At 51.7% G+C, this 16,806-nt stretch overlaps 2 protein-coding genes and 1 long non-coding RNA gene across 7 annotated transcripts in view; 1 reads left to right on the top strand and 2 right to left on the bottom strand.

Moving 5' to 3' along the window:
• Ppfia3 (protein tyrosine phosphatase, receptor type, f polypeptide (PTPRF), interacting protein (liprin), alpha 3) overlaps positions 1-7,903 on the bottom strand; it is a 27,894-nt gene extending 19,991 nt beyond the window's left edge. For 3 of the 4 annotated variants that reach the window (NM_029741.2, XM_011250914.1, XM_006541273.1), the window contains exons 1-5: positions 7,543-7,903; positions 2,449-2,703; positions 1,420-1,521; positions 944-1,108; positions 151-225 (exon numbers count right to left, since the gene is read on the bottom strand). In NM_029741.2, coding sequence (NP_084017.2) covers positions 151-225; positions 944-1,108; positions 1,420-1,521; positions 2,449-2,688 — 582 coding nt within the window. In that variant the 5' untranslated portion in view covers positions 2,689-2,703; positions 7,543-7,903. Of the gene's footprint in view, positions 1-150; positions 226-943; positions 1,109-1,419; positions 1,522-2,448; positions 2,704-7,538 lie in introns of all 4 variants that reach the window. The other variant, XM_011250912.3, reaches the window with a different exon arrangement.
• Positions 7,045-8,832, top strand: Mtag2 (metastasis associated gene 2). Of its 2 annotated transcripts, NR_015480.2 has the most exons (2): positions 7,045-7,158; positions 8,260-8,832. It is a non-coding gene; the product is annotated as a metastasis associated gene 2 (long non-coding RNA). The 2 variants fall into 2 exon arrangements; NR_027802.1 differs by lacking the exon at positions 7,045-7,158 and having other exon boundaries at positions 8,117-8,832.
• Lin7b (lin-7 homolog B (C. elegans)) lies at positions 8,775-11,448 on the bottom strand. The gene is made up of 6 exons (NM_011698.1): positions 11,406-11,448; positions 11,011-11,129; positions 10,799-10,870; positions 10,025-10,234; positions 9,188-9,351; positions 8,775-8,882 (listed from the first exon to the last, which is right to left on the bottom strand). Exons 1-6 carry the CDS (start codon positions 11,440-11,442, stop codon positions 8,861-8,863), a joined length of 624 nt encoding a protein of 207 aa, NP_035828.1. The 5' UTR covers positions 11,443-11,448; the 3' UTR covers positions 8,775-8,860.
• Positions 11,449-16,806: the final 5,358 nt, after the last annotated feature.

Here is a 16,806-nt window from a genome sequence, read left to right on the forward strand (position 1 = left end):
CCACCATGTGGTTGCTGGGATTTGAACTCTGGACCTTCGGAAGAGCAGTCGGGTGCTCTTACCCACTGAGCCATCTCACCAGCCCCCCAATCAGTTTTTTAGTCCGCCACCAAGACATGGCCCTCCCCTTCTCTGCCGCCCCGCCCCTACCTCCTGATTGCTCAGTTCCAGCTCCTCCTCCAGCACTGCTACCCTCTCCAATGCCATCCGCAATCTTTCCCGGACCTGCAGACCGGTGTGAGATAAGATTAGACCACTGTAGGGCTTGGTACCGTAGGCCTGTCGTCCCAGTTACTCAGAAGGCTGAGGCAGAAGGATCCCAAACTCAACATCTACACCTGATGTAGAGATAAGACCCAGTTTGGGTCAGGCGATCTTGTCCCAGAACACCCTAAGCTCTGAAACCAATGTAACGAGTGTGAAGGTCAGGCATCAGGCAGACTATTATACACTACTCTATTTCTATTTTTACTTGTTTAGCCAAGGTCTTGCAACATAAGCCTTGTATGGCCTGCAACTCTGTGTAGACAAACCTCAAACTCATAGAGACCTATTCGCCTCTGCCTCCTGAGTGCTGGGATTGAATAGTTCTTACCTTTTTTTTTTTTTTTTTTTTTTTAGATTTATTTATTTTATGTATATGAGTACACTGTAGCTATCTTCAGACACACCAGAAGAGGGCATCGGATCCCATTACAGATGATTTTGAGCCACCATGTGGTTGCTGGAAATTGAACTTGGAACCCCTGGAAGAGCAGTCAGTACTCTTAACCACTGAGCCATCTCTCCAGCCCCTTTGTGTATCTTTTTATCAAATCATCATGGTAACATTCTCTCCCAGGTGAAACACCTCCAACCAATCATAACCAGCTTTTCTGTTTCCCACTTAGTTCAGTTGAAGTGGACCATAGGTCTTCTCTTTGTCATCCTCTTACTCTCCTACCTTCTCATCCAGGGCTTTGTGGTGTTCAAAGAGGGATTTTAGAGCCTTGAGCACCTCCACCTCAGAGGAGACCCCTCCAGGGGACTGGGCTTGGCGTTTCACCACAGTCATTCGCAGGGAACGTTCGTGCCTGGACACCAGGCACTCAAGGTGTTCCAGAAGGAGCTGGAAGGATAAGGCACCGAGTCAGGGGAAAGAAGCAAGGGTAGAAAGGGTCAAGGAAAGGGATGAAAGGATGATGTTGGGCAGGCATAAGGAAGAAGAGATAAGGACCACGCACAGGTGGGGGAAAAAGACGGTGACTGCCAGGGCAGAGCTGAGGAAGTGAAAAGGGATGGGAGCCCGGGAAGGCAGCGATACAGGAGACTGGGAGCAAGGAAAAAGAGAAGATGGAAAACTAGATGCTGGAAAAAGATATGTTGGCCGGCACCACCCTGTGCCCCATCCCGCTTAAGCTCCATCTCCACGGCCCTCACCCGGGTGTTGTTTCGCTCCGCCTTCAGCTCTGCGATCTCTTCTTCCCTCTCCAGAAGCTGTTCCCGACATAAGTTAAGCTCCTTCGTCAGAGCCGCAAACTCCTGTCCAGGCGTGGGTAGAATCAGATGGCTGACTCAATTATTTCTGTATTTCTTTCTTTGTGAGAATATGAAGGCTCTGACCCTCCTGGCTAGGCTCTGCCTCCTCCAGCCACTCAAAACTGCCCCTTACTAAGTCCTGCTAGACTAGCAGTTCACATCTTGCCCCTTTGGGCAAACTCTCCCTTTTGTTGCTGTAGACCTATATAGGTCCTGATAGCAGAATCTCCTCTTGCTGCTCAAACCCCGCCCTTTTACACAAACCACGCCCGTTTCCATGGTAAGCCCCGCCCACCAGTGTTAAGCCAATTCCATACTCCCGGGTATACTTTGGAACTACCCATTTTAGACCACCTTTTTTTCCAAACTAAACCTTCGACAGGTTCTGCCCTCCTAGTATACCCTACCCACTTGGTTTTTGTTGTTGTCTGTTTTTTAGTTTCTTAGTGTTTCCAGACAGGGTTTCTCTGTATAGCCCTGTCCATCCTAGAACTCACTTTGTAGACCAGGCTGGCCTCTAATTCAAAGATCAGCCTGCCATTGCCTTTAGAGTTCAAGGCGCATGTCATTCCCAGCTTACTCCCTAGACCCTGAGTCCCATCGTTCTTACTGTCCATGCCCCTCCTTCTCAACGAGCTTGCTTCTACAACCTCTCAGGCCCCGCCCCTTATTTAAGGTCCGGGCCTTGCCTAACATGCTTTCTCCAGGCCCTGCCTCTCTCAAGCTCCGCCCATTCACCGACCCTAACCTTCTTGCCACTCAGGCCTGGCATCCTCAACTAGCCCCGCCCTCTCTATATAAGCCCTACTCATTTCGCAGTTAAGACTCGCCTACCCAAAGCAATCCAGTCCCTCACTCTCTTCCGCCTGGCCCCGCCCATTCGGGACAGCCCTCCTCTTTAGGCTCCGCCTCCCTAAGACCCCGCCCAACCTGAGGCAGAGCGATGCTGAGCTGCCGCTGCAGCGAGTCCTTCTCGTGGCCGAGCTCGCGCAGTCGTAGCTGCGCTGTCGCCAACCCGTCCTGCGCCTCTCGCAGCGTCTCCAGCAGGCGCTCGCGCTCTGTGAGCATCGTGACCATGAGGCGCTCCAGCTCGCCGCCGGCCTCGTCCGGGCCCAGCGCCGAGCCCCGCCGGCCATCCTCGCTGATGGTAGGCATCACCTCGCACATCATGGCGGCGGTGCCGGCCTGCGGGTACGCAGAGGGGACTGACTAACTATTCAGGACTCAGATAACTGAGGCAAGGCCAGTGAAATACTCCCTGGGGCCCCAATTCAGGCATCGCAAAGGCGGCAACTGAGGTCAGCAAAGCTGATCGTGACACGGGGAAACTGAGGTACAGCTAAGTGTGTGTGGGGGAACTAAGCGCTGGCCTCCAAGAGCGGGAAACTGTGGTCTGTCCTTTGCAATCATAGCACAGATAAACTGAAAATCATTACTCTTAGATAAACAGCGAGAGCCTCTTAGGTAAAAGCACTTTAGGTCACTGAGGCTTGGCTCCACTTGACACTGCAAACCAAAGCCTGGTCACTCAGGAACTGAAAAACAGCTGGTGGACCAGTCACTGGCTAAGTGGGTTAAAAGTAGCCTTTACCTATTGTGTCTCGGCTTGGAATCCTCAACCTACTCTATAGAAGAGGAAACTGAGCGCCAAGCCAGAACCACACCTTGAAAAAGACACAGGGCTTTGGATACTGAATTGGGTCACTGGACTGTTATTTGCCCGTCTCTATGCTCTAAAGACCAACACTCCACTTGAACTAATAAGAATAGAAAGCAGAGCGAGAGGGCTGGGGTTGTAACTCAGTGGCACAGCACGTGCTTGGTAGAAAATGAAGCTCTGGATTGAATCTTGTACTACTAAAAGAAAATATTCGTGTATTAAGCCAGGCTAGGTGGTGCGTGCCTGTAATCCCAGTACTTGGGAAGTGGAGATGAAAGAATCAGGAGTTCAAGGTTATCCTTGGTTATTTTAGGGAATTCCGGGTCAGCCTGGGTTACGTTAGAGCCTTTCTCAAAAAAACAAAACAAAATAAAAATGCATAACAGGGAGCAGGGCTGCGTCATTTCGCTCAGGTCACAGGAGGCTGAGCCCCCACACCTAGTAGTCCCCTACATCTAGGGGTCTGAGGCTCCAACAGTCTCTTTTTTGATCCCTCTTTACTTCCAGTGACTCTAGATCTCCTGCACACCATAAATCTAAGCTGTTGAACCCTTCTCCCCGCCGACTCAGGTTCTAGTCGCTCTAGGATGCTCCTCCTGCCCCGCCCTCTTGAGGCGTTAACCAAGAGTGTGGGAGGAGAGAGAGGCGGGATTTATAAGGCCGGAAGGCGGGACTTAGGTTCCCTGGGCCAGGGGCGGGGCAGAGATGTAGAGAGGCCCAGTGAGCCTCTCCCTGGATCACTTCAGGTCCAACAAGTCCATCTGGCCAGACCGAAAGCAGGAGAGACTTTCACTCCGTTCCTTCCCCTCAACACATGCAGCGACCTAACCGGTTTGAGATTGGATACTTCCCAACTCCACCCAAATGAGAACTGTGACCAAAGCCATTGGGTCCTTGGGTTTCTGTGAGACAAGAAGGGTTCTGGAATACAGGAAAGAATGCAGCAGGGTCCCTAAATTCCCTTTGACTTTAAATTGTCTGGATGGAACTCTACACTTCCCAGAAACTGGATCCATCAAAAGTTTATAAGCTTTAGGCTAGATTCCCCCGGCCCCCAACATGAAAGCTCAAAACCGCAATCGGGTCAAAATGTACAGCCTAGGATGAGTGAGATTACTGTAGACTCTCCGATTCACTGAGAAAGAGAATGGACAGCCAGTGTTACCAAGATGCTACAGAACACAGAAAAGATTAAGAGCCTCCACACTGAGCAAGTGACTGAAGGCAAGAGCGGCTCTTTCGGCTAACTAAAGGGTTCTATGCTACAACTGAGGACTGGAAGGTAAAATCAGCCCAAAGCCACATGGTAACATAAATAGGTGCCTGGAACCCACAGAAGTGAGCAAAATGACATAGAGGAGCACCCCTAATGCAATATATAATAGATCTGGTCAAAAGACAGAATCTAGGACTCAGAGTCTGCTTAGCATGGATGCCTGGCCATAGGAGTCCAGGTGAGGCAGGAGGATTTTGTGTTCAAGACTACCACAATGAAATCCTGCTCCAAATACACACACACACACACACACACACACGGCCAGGAAAGCCAGGAAGATGGCTCAGTGGACAAAACTTGCTACCAGGACTGAAGACCTGAGTTGGAGATTCTGGGACACACATGGTGTATGAAGAAGAGAACTCCTGCAAACTGTCCTTTGACTTCCACATGCACACATACAGAAAAACAAAATGTACCAAATAACAACAGAGAGAGAGAGAGAGAGAGAGAGAGAGAGAGAGAGAGAGAGAGAGAGAGAGATCCTCTGGTGGGGGTGGTCTGTTTAGGAAACAGGAACATTTTGAACCTGAAGACTCTAGAAAAGGCCAGCATCTAGAACAGGCTCAGAATGCCAGGGCAGCAGATGGAGCTGGAAGCCTCTGACCCAGCTGGGAACAAGACTGACACCAAAGCTAAGGCCACAGTAAGGAAAGGCAGAAGCTGCAGACAGGGATCTAGAACCCGAGGCTTCATAAGATAAGCAGAACACGGCTCTGGAAACTTCCAGGTTTAAGATTGTGTAAGCTATGGGGGGCTGGAGAGATGGCACAATGATTAATAGCACTGACTACTCTGCAAGAGGACCTGTGTTCAATTCCTAACACTTACCTGGCAGCTCACAATGGTCTAATTCCAGTTCCAGAGGACCTGGCACCCTTGCATAAACATATATGCAGACAAAACACTAATGCACATAAAATAAAAATAATTAATTAATTAAAAAAAAGACTGTGCACACTAGAGTTCCAAAGAATACTAGACTATTTAATTGAAAATGACACATTCTGCAAGTTAGAATATCCTGGGAAGAAGGGAATCTAGAACATCAGCAGACGTGGCCCGAACATAAAACACATCTACAATGGAAACTCAGCAGATACTAGTCTTTAAGGGTGGGCATAAAGTGAGCCCTTTTTGTAATTGGTCAAGTGCTAGTAATTGAAGCCTGGCCTTTGTGCATGTGAGGTAAGTGCTCTGCCCCAGCAACAACCCCAGCCCCTGTAGCTAGAAATATAGGGCATGTCTGAGGAGAGGCCTGAGAGCAGAGAATGGCTTAGGCATGTTGTCTAGATATTGGTAAAGACCAAAAAAGAAAAAGAAGGAAGGGGAAGAGGAGAAGAATAAATAGAAGAAAAAGAGGATGAAGAGGAGGAGGAAAAATGTAGACAACATAGTGAGTTCTAATCCAGCCTGGGACGCATGGCAAAATCCTGCCACTGGGGATGGGAAAGGAGCAAGTAAAAAAAAAGACATGCTTAGAAGTTAGTTCATGGCCTTGAAGTGGATCACATGCCTTGGTGAGGACGGAACAGGCACATCATCTGGAAATGTTCTGGAACTTAGGATCTTGAACATAACACAGGGAAAGGACACATTTTTAACTAGAAGTGCAGAAAGACAGCTGCCTGGTTCCAAATAACCTCGTGAACCTTGATCCCAAAACACACCTGGAGGAAAGGATGGCTGTTTGGTACTTGGAGTATGAGACATCAGATATTACCATATGGGTCTCTAGAGGCAATGAGATGCCAGAAATATCCAGCTTTGGGGGAGAGGAGACTCTGCAAGTCTAGCACCTGAGATGATAGAGCAGATGATAAGTGCTCGTTAAAGCCATGGGAGATGTGAAGTTGAGGCCACCAAGACATGAAGATGGGAGTGGAATGCAGAGCCAAGGTCCAGACTTTTGAATCTACCTAGGGGTGAAGAAACTTAGAGCCTGACTGTTTGGTGGGAGTGTAAGCCTGGGTGGGTGGTCTGATGGACAGGACACTCACCACTGTCAGAGATTCTGGGTCCCTGAGATGAGTGTTTGTTCAGGTGGAGGTTATAAGATGGGGGTGAGACACTTAGATCTCCAAGGGGGAGTGAGGACAGAAGCAGAGGAATTGCATTCCAGGTCTTTGAAAAGAAGTCATGGCGCCTGAGTCTATAAGGCAGCAAGCAGGTGCTGGTGTACCAAGAGGCTGGTCATATTTGTCTGCGGAGGGCAGGGGGGAGCTGTTAAAGTAGGTGCTAAGTGGGGAGGTGGGGGCAAAGGCTAGGAAACTGGATTCCCCGGGTGCTGAATAAGGTGACAGTGATTAGTCAGGGCCAGCAGATATATGGACACTAACAGCTTTTCAGAACCAGGTGGGAGCGGGAGGCTCCATGCCAAGGTTTCTAAGTGGCCTGGGCAGGGACATTCACAAGCTCTATGTAAGTGAAGCAGCTAGAGTCCCAGAAAGCTAGAGTGCCTAAAGATGGGCCTGAGAGCCCTGCGGCCCATCTGGGAGGGGGGCGCCGGGGAACCCCAGGTCAAAGGCGCGGTGAGGGGGAGGAATCCCCACACCACCTGCACCCCCCTCCTCCCTAGCGGCCGTGGAAGGAGATGGGGGAGGCGAGGCTACCGAGAGCTGACCATGGACAGCTCCGGCGCGGGCCTGTGTCCAGGGCGAGCCGGCCTGGACCGAGGAACGTCTCCGGTTGATTCAACCAGAAGGTGGGGGACGCAAATGGGGGAACGATTTGGACGCAATGGAGGAAGCCCCACAGCGGTGACCAGGGTCTGGAGCTCCCAGGACTGGGCCCAGAGGATGGATCTAGACTGAGGGATCCCCTGGGCTGAGCTGAGGGATCCAGGCTTCTGGGCCCTGGAGGAGGCACAAGGAGGTAGCCCGCCTGAGATACTAGGGTTCGGCGGGGCACTCTCAGCTCCGGGAAGGGACACGCCTGGGTCTCTTGGGTTGGCTTGTGAAATCTGGACTCTGGGTTCCCTTGGGATGAAGATGGGAATGTAGGATTTCGGGCAAGCTGGTCGGAAACGCTAGCCCAGGGGTCCCCAGGGTGGGCGCTGCCGGGCAAGCTGGGCCGGGCTCTTACCTACCTGGTCCGCGACGACTGCGGGAGGAGCTGGGCTGCAGGAGGGACGCGGGGTGGGGTAGGGGCACCGGGCGGGGCCCCTGGCGGCGGCCGGGGCCCGGATCTGGAGCTCTGGAACCCTGTCTACGCCGCTAGCGCGGGCTCAGCGTCTCTTGCTCCGGCTCCAGCGCTGGGGACCCCCCTCCCCCTCACGGTCTCACAGCCTTCTTACTCCCTAAAATAGCCCCCTGCCCTTGTCACCGTACAGCCTCCCCCCGCGAGGCCGCAGTCGCCAGATCCAGGGGTGCCCACCAGCGCCCCCCCAAATCCCACCTTCTCCCCCCCCAAAAAATTCTCCTCCCTCCCCCTCCCCCCCCACAGATCCCGGGCGGTCGTGGCCCCTTTAACAGAAGACTGACGGACGGTGCTGAATGGCCAATGAGAATTGGCCTCCGTGCCGGCCGGCGACCAGACCCCGCCTCCACATCGGGAGGGAGGGGCCGCGCGGGCGGAGAGCTGGGGGCGGGACTCATGGTGCAGCGACCAATAGGCATGCAGCGTGCGGCGGCCTGGGAGGGAGGCGGAGCCCGGCAGAGGATGATGTCACCTGAATCTAGTAGCGCGCAGCATGGAACGCGAGTCGCGACCCCGGGTCCCCACGGCGGCGCGCGTCTCACGGGACACGAGGGTTGGGCGGCGGGATAGGAATTCAACATTCAAGGTGGGATTTTTTTTTTTTAAGACAAGGGCGGCTCCCGGAAGGATGTGCTCGGTTGGAAGGTGAGGCAAGTGGACGACGGGTGGCGAGTGCGTGTTACTCTGCACCCCTGCGCCCGTCTAGGGTACTGCATGCGCCCCACCAACCCGACTCCTACGCAGACGGTGGCACGGCCCGCAAGGGTTCCCCCAGTGGATGGTTCGCTCCGCCCCGCCTACAGAGGCAATGATCAGGCGGCTTCTGCTGGTTTCAAGACTCCCGCGTCCGACTCACTGGAGACCTTGCCAGGCCTTGGCCTTCCGAACCTCTTAAGGGTTGGGGGCAGTGGTCTTTAGTGGTGCTCCCTGGCGCTCACATAGACGCAGCCTTGGGTCGGGCTAGTCTCTGGGACACCGGCCAGCCTCCGCCTTCAGAGCTGCGCGAGCGTTGTCTATCATGGTACACAGACTGGAATGAGCTTGTTCTTAACCTCAGCTTCACTGTCCTCCTCCCCCACAGAGACTATTCCAGGATGCGCGACAGACACACAAGACACTCGGTGAGGGTTAAAGATCTTTAAATAAGGAGCCAGTGACAATAAATAATACTGTACAGGGGAGGAGAAGGAGGGTCCTGGTCTGTGATTTCAGCCTCGAGACTCCAAGGACCTGTGAGGGTGTAGAGAGGGGAGTTTTAGACACAGGGTAGGTTCAGGGGTGGGGTGGGGGAGGGCGCGTAAGATGTTCAATGGTGGGGTTCTGGAGACAACAGTTCAGAAAATCAGGCACAGGGCTTCTGGAGTTGGGGAGCCAGAGGGTCCCAGGGCCTTAGCTACCATGGCAGGAGTCAAAGGTCAGAAAACCCCTGGTGGAGAGCCAGAGATAAATGTTGAAGGCCGCTGTGCTCACTGGCCTGATTTGGGTATCTAAGGTTGGGGAAGGCAGCAGGGAGAGGATGGTGACTGGAGGCTCACGTGTAGCTGTGGTGCTGCTGGCGCCGACGGGCAGATCGCATCTTCTCGAAGCGGGCTTCCATCTCCTCCAGCACCCGAGGAGTGTAGCGCACCACCAGTTTCACTGAGCCCTGTGCAGCCTTCAGGAGTTCCACCGCCTTTTCATGGTGTTCGCCTTCCACACTCTGCAGGGCAGGCCTCGCACAGACTGCTGGCCCAAACCGCTGCCCTTACCACCCTACCCAGGACATGGGACCAGTGGATAGTGACACGGCTGCTGGGGTCAAGTCTCCAAGGCCTCATATCCCTCTAGTGGATCACCAACTTTAGGCACAGCACCCACAACCTAAAAACTGCATGTCAAGATAGCTTTGAGTCCCAGTGTCCTCAATGAACCAGGCCACTGAACCTGTCCCAAAAAAGTCTGTCTACACCCCCTAAGCTTATTGATCTCCTGCCCTCACTGCCCAGGGCCAGAAGCCGGGCTTTTCTGGAGAGACGACCTCCTCGGTGGTGTTTCCTTGGATTCTAATCACTGGGGTTTCAGGATGCTGACTGGCCCAGACATCAGGCAGAGCCAGCCTTTCTCCTCATCTCAGGGACCATCTCTGTTCCGAGCCAGAACCACCCCTCCACATCTTAGTTCAGAGAAGTACCCAACCTTCAACCTCCAAGCCAAATATTCCTCCTGAAAACAACTGCCATCTTCTACACTGGGCTGCTATCCTAGCTAGGCTCTCTGAAGTCCTTGAGGGTCAGCAGTGTACCCCACAGTGCTGTCTCCAAAGGCTGTGTTCCCTGTGTAGAGGGAATGTGACCGTCCAGGGCTGCCTTACGGACACTACCAACCCCACTCACCACACCATTCACAGACAGCAGCTGGTCTCCCCTCTTGAGGCCACCATGGCGATCAGCCACGCCCCCAGGGATGACTCGAGAGATATAGATGGGTGAGTTCTGCTCCTTGCCACCCATGATGTTGAAGCCCAAACCCTCATCAGTCTTCGGTAGTTCCACGACCCTGGGATGTGCGTGGCCCTCACTGGCCGTGAAAGCAGCCACTGTGGCCTGGAAGAGAGAAGACGCCTCAATGAGAGAGACCCTCTTTGAGACATGGGCACTCCAGCCAGCGTAGCCGCAAAGATCAAGTAGGGGAACCCTGACACAGCTCAACAGGAGGCTACCCTATACTGACTCCGACCTGTGAGAACCCTTGCTTTCTTCCGAAAGTCAGGGAGAAGGGCATCCTTAGTACTTAACACCTGCCAATCTTGTTCTCAGACAAATGGAAACAAGTGCCCCCCCCACCTCGGGGGTGGGGTGGGGTGATAGGGATCAGGTGTAAATCTTGAGTCTGCAGGCAGTAATAAGTAATAAGCACTGCAGTTTGGAAAGGTGTCCCTGTTCACAACATCCAACAGGATTGCCTTTTAGGGTCATCTTACCGACAGGAAAGTGAGGCCAGTTTCCAAGCCTGTTGCTAGAGAGAATCTCATGTGCATTCAAGTTAAAAATGTGCAGTTATTTAAAGGGCATTATAAATAAATCTTCATAGGGTGGCACAGAGATGCGCTGATGTGAAGGAGGGCACTGCTTTCGTGGTCACCCAGAGCTACCGGAGCAGGAGCTTACCTTAGCTGTGGCATGAGCCCGCACCTCGGCGCTGCCAGTGATGTCCAGCGTGTCATAGAGCTGTTCATACACCTGGGAAGTCGGGGACACGGCAACGTCAGAGAGCTGCCAGTCCACAGCCCTGGACACCGGTGTCCTCGTCCGCTCGCCCGTCGCCGACCCCGCCGCAGAGTGCAAGGAAACTACAACTTATACAGAACCAAGATGCTCACCTCGCGGATGGCGGAGCAGAAGCGACTCTGCAGGACCCGCTGCAGGGCCTGCAGCTTCTGCGGGGGCAGCTCTCCGCTGCGCTGCAGCCGCTCCAGCAGCTCCACAGCCCGGGACACGTCTGCAGAAAGCGGCAGGGACCGCGAGAGCATACGCCGGCAGCAAGAAGGGCAATCGAGGTCAGACTGGAAGCGATCCACGTGCCTCGCGGGTCGCGGGGACCCCAACCCTGGGCGAGGTGTTGGTGGGGCGCTCCGCCCCAGACCCTCCCACGCCCTCAGACTGCAGGCCGCGCCCCGCCCACCCTAACTAGGTCCGCCCCCCAACCCCCGCATCTGCAAAGCCTGTCGCAACCCAACGGAGCCCAGAGCCCGGACTGGACCCTCGGAGCGCTTACCCCGCTCCAGCCCCAGCGGCTCCACCAGTGCAGCCATATCGCCTCTAATGCAAGCCACCCGCCCAGGCGCCAGCGAGGAGGTGCAATGCGAGGCCCCGCCCACCAGGTGCTGGCAAGGAGGTGGTGCATGAGGCCCTGCCCACACGGCAACCAACAGTTTCAGAGGGCCTGCCCTCACACTGACAGGAGGCGGTGCTGCGCAGGGTCCCGCCCACTCCGGAACTCTAGAGACCTTCCCCCTCTGGGTGTCTCGCTCCTACATCACTATCTGCTGCCCATCATAGGTCTATCCTAGCCGCGATCTTGTTACTCCGTTGGTGTGTCTGCCTTGCTCTTTACAGTATGTCTGTGCTTTTCTGGTAACTTCCCCTCATTTCTACAGAGGGGCGTGGGTTCTCAGGACTCCAGGGGCCTATAGAAGAGGATCGCTGTGACTTGGAAGACAGAAACACCTAACAAGAGCCTATTTCAAGAAAGCAGAAAAATAAAAGCTGAAGGGGTAACTCAGTCGAAGAGTGCTAACCTTGCAGGCTGAGATTCTAGGTCCTGCACCCTGCAGAGCATAAATCATACCTGTAATCCCAGCATTCAGAAGTGGAGGCAGGGTGATCGGAACAGTGCCCAAGGTCACCCTCAGTTACACTGAAGTCTTGTGGCTAGCCAAGTCTACGTAAGACTGACAAAACATACACACAGAGCCCGGTGGTCCACGTCTTTAATCTCAGCACTTCCAAGGTCAGTGATTTCCATAGTGAGACCCTGTCTAGACTAACCTAGACTCACACACTGAAAGAGAGGGGGGGGAGGGGAGGGGAGGGGAGAGAGGAGGAGAGGAGAGAGAAACTTGAATAAGACCTTTATAGTTTAGAGATGCTTGGAAGATAAAGTCAACAAGTTGTATGACCTGGGTCACCCCAGCAGCCACCCAGAGAGTAGCCAAGAGGCTAGGCAGTGGTGACGGCAAAACAGTGGTCTTGTGTTATAATTTGCATTTGGATCTGTGTCTCCATATAAACCCCTGAGAGTGTACAAGATGGTCAAATACCTATCTGAAGATCTCCAGGGAGACTGGATTTCAGAAGGGGCAGAAGGGCAGATAAGGCCCTGGAGACTGGTCCACTAACGTGGAGTGCTGCCTGTTTGGGTGAGAGGTGGAGTGGGGAGCACTGAGGTGGACAGGTTCTCATGGTGACTGTGTGGACTGCTTGCAGATATTCTCGATGTGGGGAGCCTGTAGTTAGGCTGGTGATGTGGCTCAGCAGAGCACTTGCCTAGCAAATCGAAAGCCTTGGGTTCCACCTGCAGCACTGTATAACCCTGGTGCTCGGCTGGAATCCTACGCTGTGGGGGCAGTAAGATCATTAGTTGGTGGCGAACTTAGGTTACAGGAGATGCTGGATGGGGGAGGGGGGGACCAAAAGCAAGCAAACAAACCGAATGACCACTTAATTTTTTTTTAAGATTTATTTATTATTATACATAAGTACACTGTAGCAGTCTTCAGATGCACCAGCAGAGAGCATCAGATCTCATTAGGCATGGTTGTGAGCCAACCATGTGGTTGCTGGGATTTGAACTCAGGACCTTAGGAAGAACAGTCGGTGTTCTTAACCATTGAGCCATCTCTCCAGCTCCCCCGAATGACCACTTAAGCCTGTGATGTCTGAACAGAGCCTGGGAGCTAGAAGATGCTGCTGGCTGTCTCAGCATTTTGGGTACAGGTGATAAACCTCAGGGGACAAGATGCAGGAGCAAGGAAACAAAGAAGAGAGGAGGCTGGGTGGAAGCTTGGGTGGGAGGTGTGAGGAGCTGGCTGGTTTAGAGGGAAGTCAGTGACATGGGGTGCTGTTGTTGATTGGTGGGTCACAGAACTCTGGTTTAGCTGGGTGGGATGTGGTGTCAGAAAACGGTATGTTCAAGGCCCAAGAGAGCAGGTTTCTCTGGCTTCTTAACCATAGTCCTCTCACTAGCAGCTGTGTCAATGACTAAAAGCACTAGTCAGTGTGCCTTTCAAAACTATGCATTTCATCAGATACCCCGATGGCCTTGACCTTGGAGTAACCCTCCTCTTCAGCCTTCCAAGAGCTGGGATTTAAGCACCATGCTCAGTTCAAAAACAGCAACCCAAACCTCAGGCATTTGCTTGGGTCCACAAGGTGAGGACTGAGCGTGCAAGCTTAGTTTCTGCCTTCCGGGCTTCGGCTGAGGTAGAGATTATTGTTCTTAATCTTTTAAGCCAAGCTGAGTGCCAGGAAGAGCAAAACCTCAATGTACAGGTACCCCCAAAATAGGGAAACGATCCCTATCGCAGGTTCCATTCTCAGCAATGGACTTAACAGGACACCCTGCAGGGCAGACTGGGGCCAAGAAATGATGGGCTTATTATGGGCCAGACCACACCTTGGCTAGGACTGTTTAATCATGTAATTCTTACTCTGTAACCACAAACCTTTTGTCACTGCCCCAGATGACAAGGAGTCACTGGACCATTTGTCTCTCTTCTCCCAGTGTGCTGTGAAAAATCCTCTGCTCTTTACCAGGTGCTGGGTCCTCGCCTGTGGGGTCTGTTGATTTAAAATCTCTAGCAATGGGTAAGTACTGCTCTTTCTGAGGACCCTTGAGTTCCCGCTGAGTTCCCACGTAAGGTGATTCACAATCACCTCTGCCTCAAGCCCCAGGGAATCTGACAGCTTTTGCCTCCCAGGGCATCTGTACACAGACATGCAAGAATACACAGAACTAAAAACTATTTTTTTTTCTTTTGTTTTTTTGGGGACAGGGTTTCTCTGTGTATCCCTGGCTGTCCTGGAACTCCGTAGACCAGGCTGGCCCCAAACTCAGAAATTCACCTGCCTCTGCCTCCCAAATGCTGCGTGCACCACCACTGGCCGACACCAAAAACATTTTTTATCACTCTGCCCGATGGGGCTGCAGGTGTAGCTAGTTGGTAGAGAAATCGCCAAGAATGCAAAGCCCTGGGCTCCATCCCAACAAACTGGATCTCAGCACTAAGATGGCAGAGGCAGAAGTATACAGTGAAATTCTATCTTGAAAAGGGGGTGGGATACAAACATCCTTTTGGCCCCTCTGGAAGCAAGTCCACAGATACTGCAAGTAGGTCCTGCATCAAACATCGCTTCTGCTTATTGGCCTAGATATTGTTGTATGTACATTTACTCAATACTTTCCCTCCTGTAAACTTCAAACAATGACTTAACTTTATAGCTGTGTATGTGGCACAGCTCAGTGCACACGGAGGTTAGCATCCTCTCGTCAATTCCTAGTGGTAGGAGCTCCTGGTTTAATCCATGTGCCTGATGTCTGCCTGTGACATCCTCACTGTGGGACACAGCTGTGTTCTGGGATATTTCCTCAGGCCCTTGTTTTCTGGTATTTACAAACTTCCATTCTTTCCCCTACGTCCTCTACTTCTTCCCCAATCTCAAATGAAAGAGCAATTGTATTTTTTTTAAAGCAGTGACTTGCTTATTCCACCTAGCCTTGAATTCATGATCTTCCCCCTCATACCACAACTGGCTTTAATGTCCTTTTTTGTGATTCTTTAAAAAAAAAAAAAAAAAGAGTCGCTGTGGTAATGGTGTCCCTTCTCAGCACTAAAACCCTCCTAAATCCATCCTACTAAATTATCTGAGACAGGGTTTCTCTGTATAGGTCTGGATGTTCTAGAACTCACTATAGAGACCAGGCTAGCCTAGCACTCAGATCTGCCTAGCCACTCACCTACTAAGTTATTCACCTCAGGGTTGGGTGTAGTAGCATGTAACTTTAACCCCAGTACTCAAGAGGTGGAAGCAGGGACAGGTGGATCTGTGAGGCCAGACTGGTCTACATGAGTTCCTAGACAGCCAGGCCTACAAAGAAATGGTCACAAAAACTACTTAAATTTTGTCATCCTCAGACTTGATAATTCTTTATTCTGTCTTTTTGCTTTAGCTTTACCTCAGAGATGGCCCTGAATCTTTTTTTTTTTTTTTTTTTTTTTTTTTTTTGGTTTTTCAAGACAGGGTAGCTCTGGCTGTCCTGGCACTCACTTTGTAGACCAGGCTGGCCTTGAACTCAGAAATCTACCTGCCTCTGCCTCCCGAGTGCTGGGATTAAAGGCGAGCGCCACCACGCCCGGCTGGCCCTGAATCTTTTATGTACTGTTCTCCTTGTATCCCACAAGTCACCTTCCTAGCATGACTAGTAACTTTTGAATAGATGCTGAATACTGATGGCCTACATCCTGTTTTTTATCTTCCTAGCCTGGTCTGTCTCCTAGTGGCCACCCCGGAAGTGGGTGGGAGGCGCCCCCCCCAAAATAGTGTGGTTGCTTAGATCTCACCACTATTCATCCTAATGTGGTTCTTGGTGCTCTCATGACCACACAGAGCAGCTCAGGGGTAGGGACAGGCCTCAACGGTTTGTAATTTTTTCAAGGATGTGAATACAGTGGCTATTTCTCACTAATAAGAATGATAAGTGGATTGGAGAGATGACTCGGCTGTTAAAAGAGCACTGACTGCTCTTGCAGAGGTCCTGAGTTCAATTCCCAGCAACCACATGGTGGCTCACAACCACCTGTAATGGGATCCTATACCCTCTTCTGGAATGTCTGAAGAGCACAGGGTACTCTCTCTCTCTCTCTCTCTCTCTCTCTCTCTATATATATATATATATATATATATATATATATATATAGTGAGAGAGAGAGAAAAGTACACATCTTGAAGGCAAACAGTATGATGGTTCTAATTGGGAGGGGAAGAAACACAGGATTGATATTCCCTGAAGAAGGGTCACTAGATCTTCAACTGAGTCACTACCTGCACAAAATCAAGGCCAGCCTGTCTAAATGGGTTCCAGGACATCGAGGGCCACAGAGAGAAACTGTCACCAAAACCCAAAACAAACCAAAACAATCAAATAAACAAAAACAGCTCCCCCATCCCCCCAAAAGAAAGAAATCCCAATGAATCTGTTTACTAAGCAAGACTTGGCCAGTTGGTTTATTAGTTTCCAGTCTGTATTCCACAGACCTTTTTAAAATTATCTCCTCAGAAAAGACTATATACTTGGCATACATTTGACAGCTTAAGGATAGCTTCATCCTCATTCATCATTTCTGAGGGTTAAGTCCATAGCTACTTGGCCCCATATACTTAGCAGGAACCTGTGGCATTGCTTCTCATCACAGGATGAGAAGAAACAGCACAACCCCACCCCATAACCATCCCCTAATGAGCTATTTCCTCCCAGTCCTACCTCTTAAAATCTATCCAAATGACACTAGCAGTTTGAGACAGATGTCAAATGTGGCACATGAAGGCAATGTTAAACATCAATTCCTGTCTCTAATGCCTGTCACAAGTTTTCATTGCCCCAAGATTTCTACAGCAAG

This window comes from Mus musculus, chromosome 7 (assembly GCF_000001635.26).
Source record: "Mus musculus strain C57BL/6J chromosome 7, GRCm38.p6 C57BL/6J".
Classification (NCBI taxonomy): Eukaryota; Metazoa; Chordata; class Mammalia; order Rodentia; family Muridae; genus Mus; species Mus musculus.

Bases quoted from the DNA above. Each gene is read 5' to 3' on its own strand.
- Lin7b (NM_011698.1), bottom strand. From the start codon at position 11,442: ATGGCTGCACTGGTGGAGCCGCTGGGGCTGGAGCGGG. The intron at 9,352-10,024 runs GTGAGTGGGGTT...CCTGCCCTGCAG, and splicing joins TGCTGTCTGTGAATGGTGTG to AGTGTGGAAGGCGAACACCA. The intron at 8,883-9,187 runs GTGAGCCTCCAG...ACACCCTCACAG, and splicing joins CAGCAGCACCACAGCTACAC to GTCCTTGGAGTCTCGAGGCT.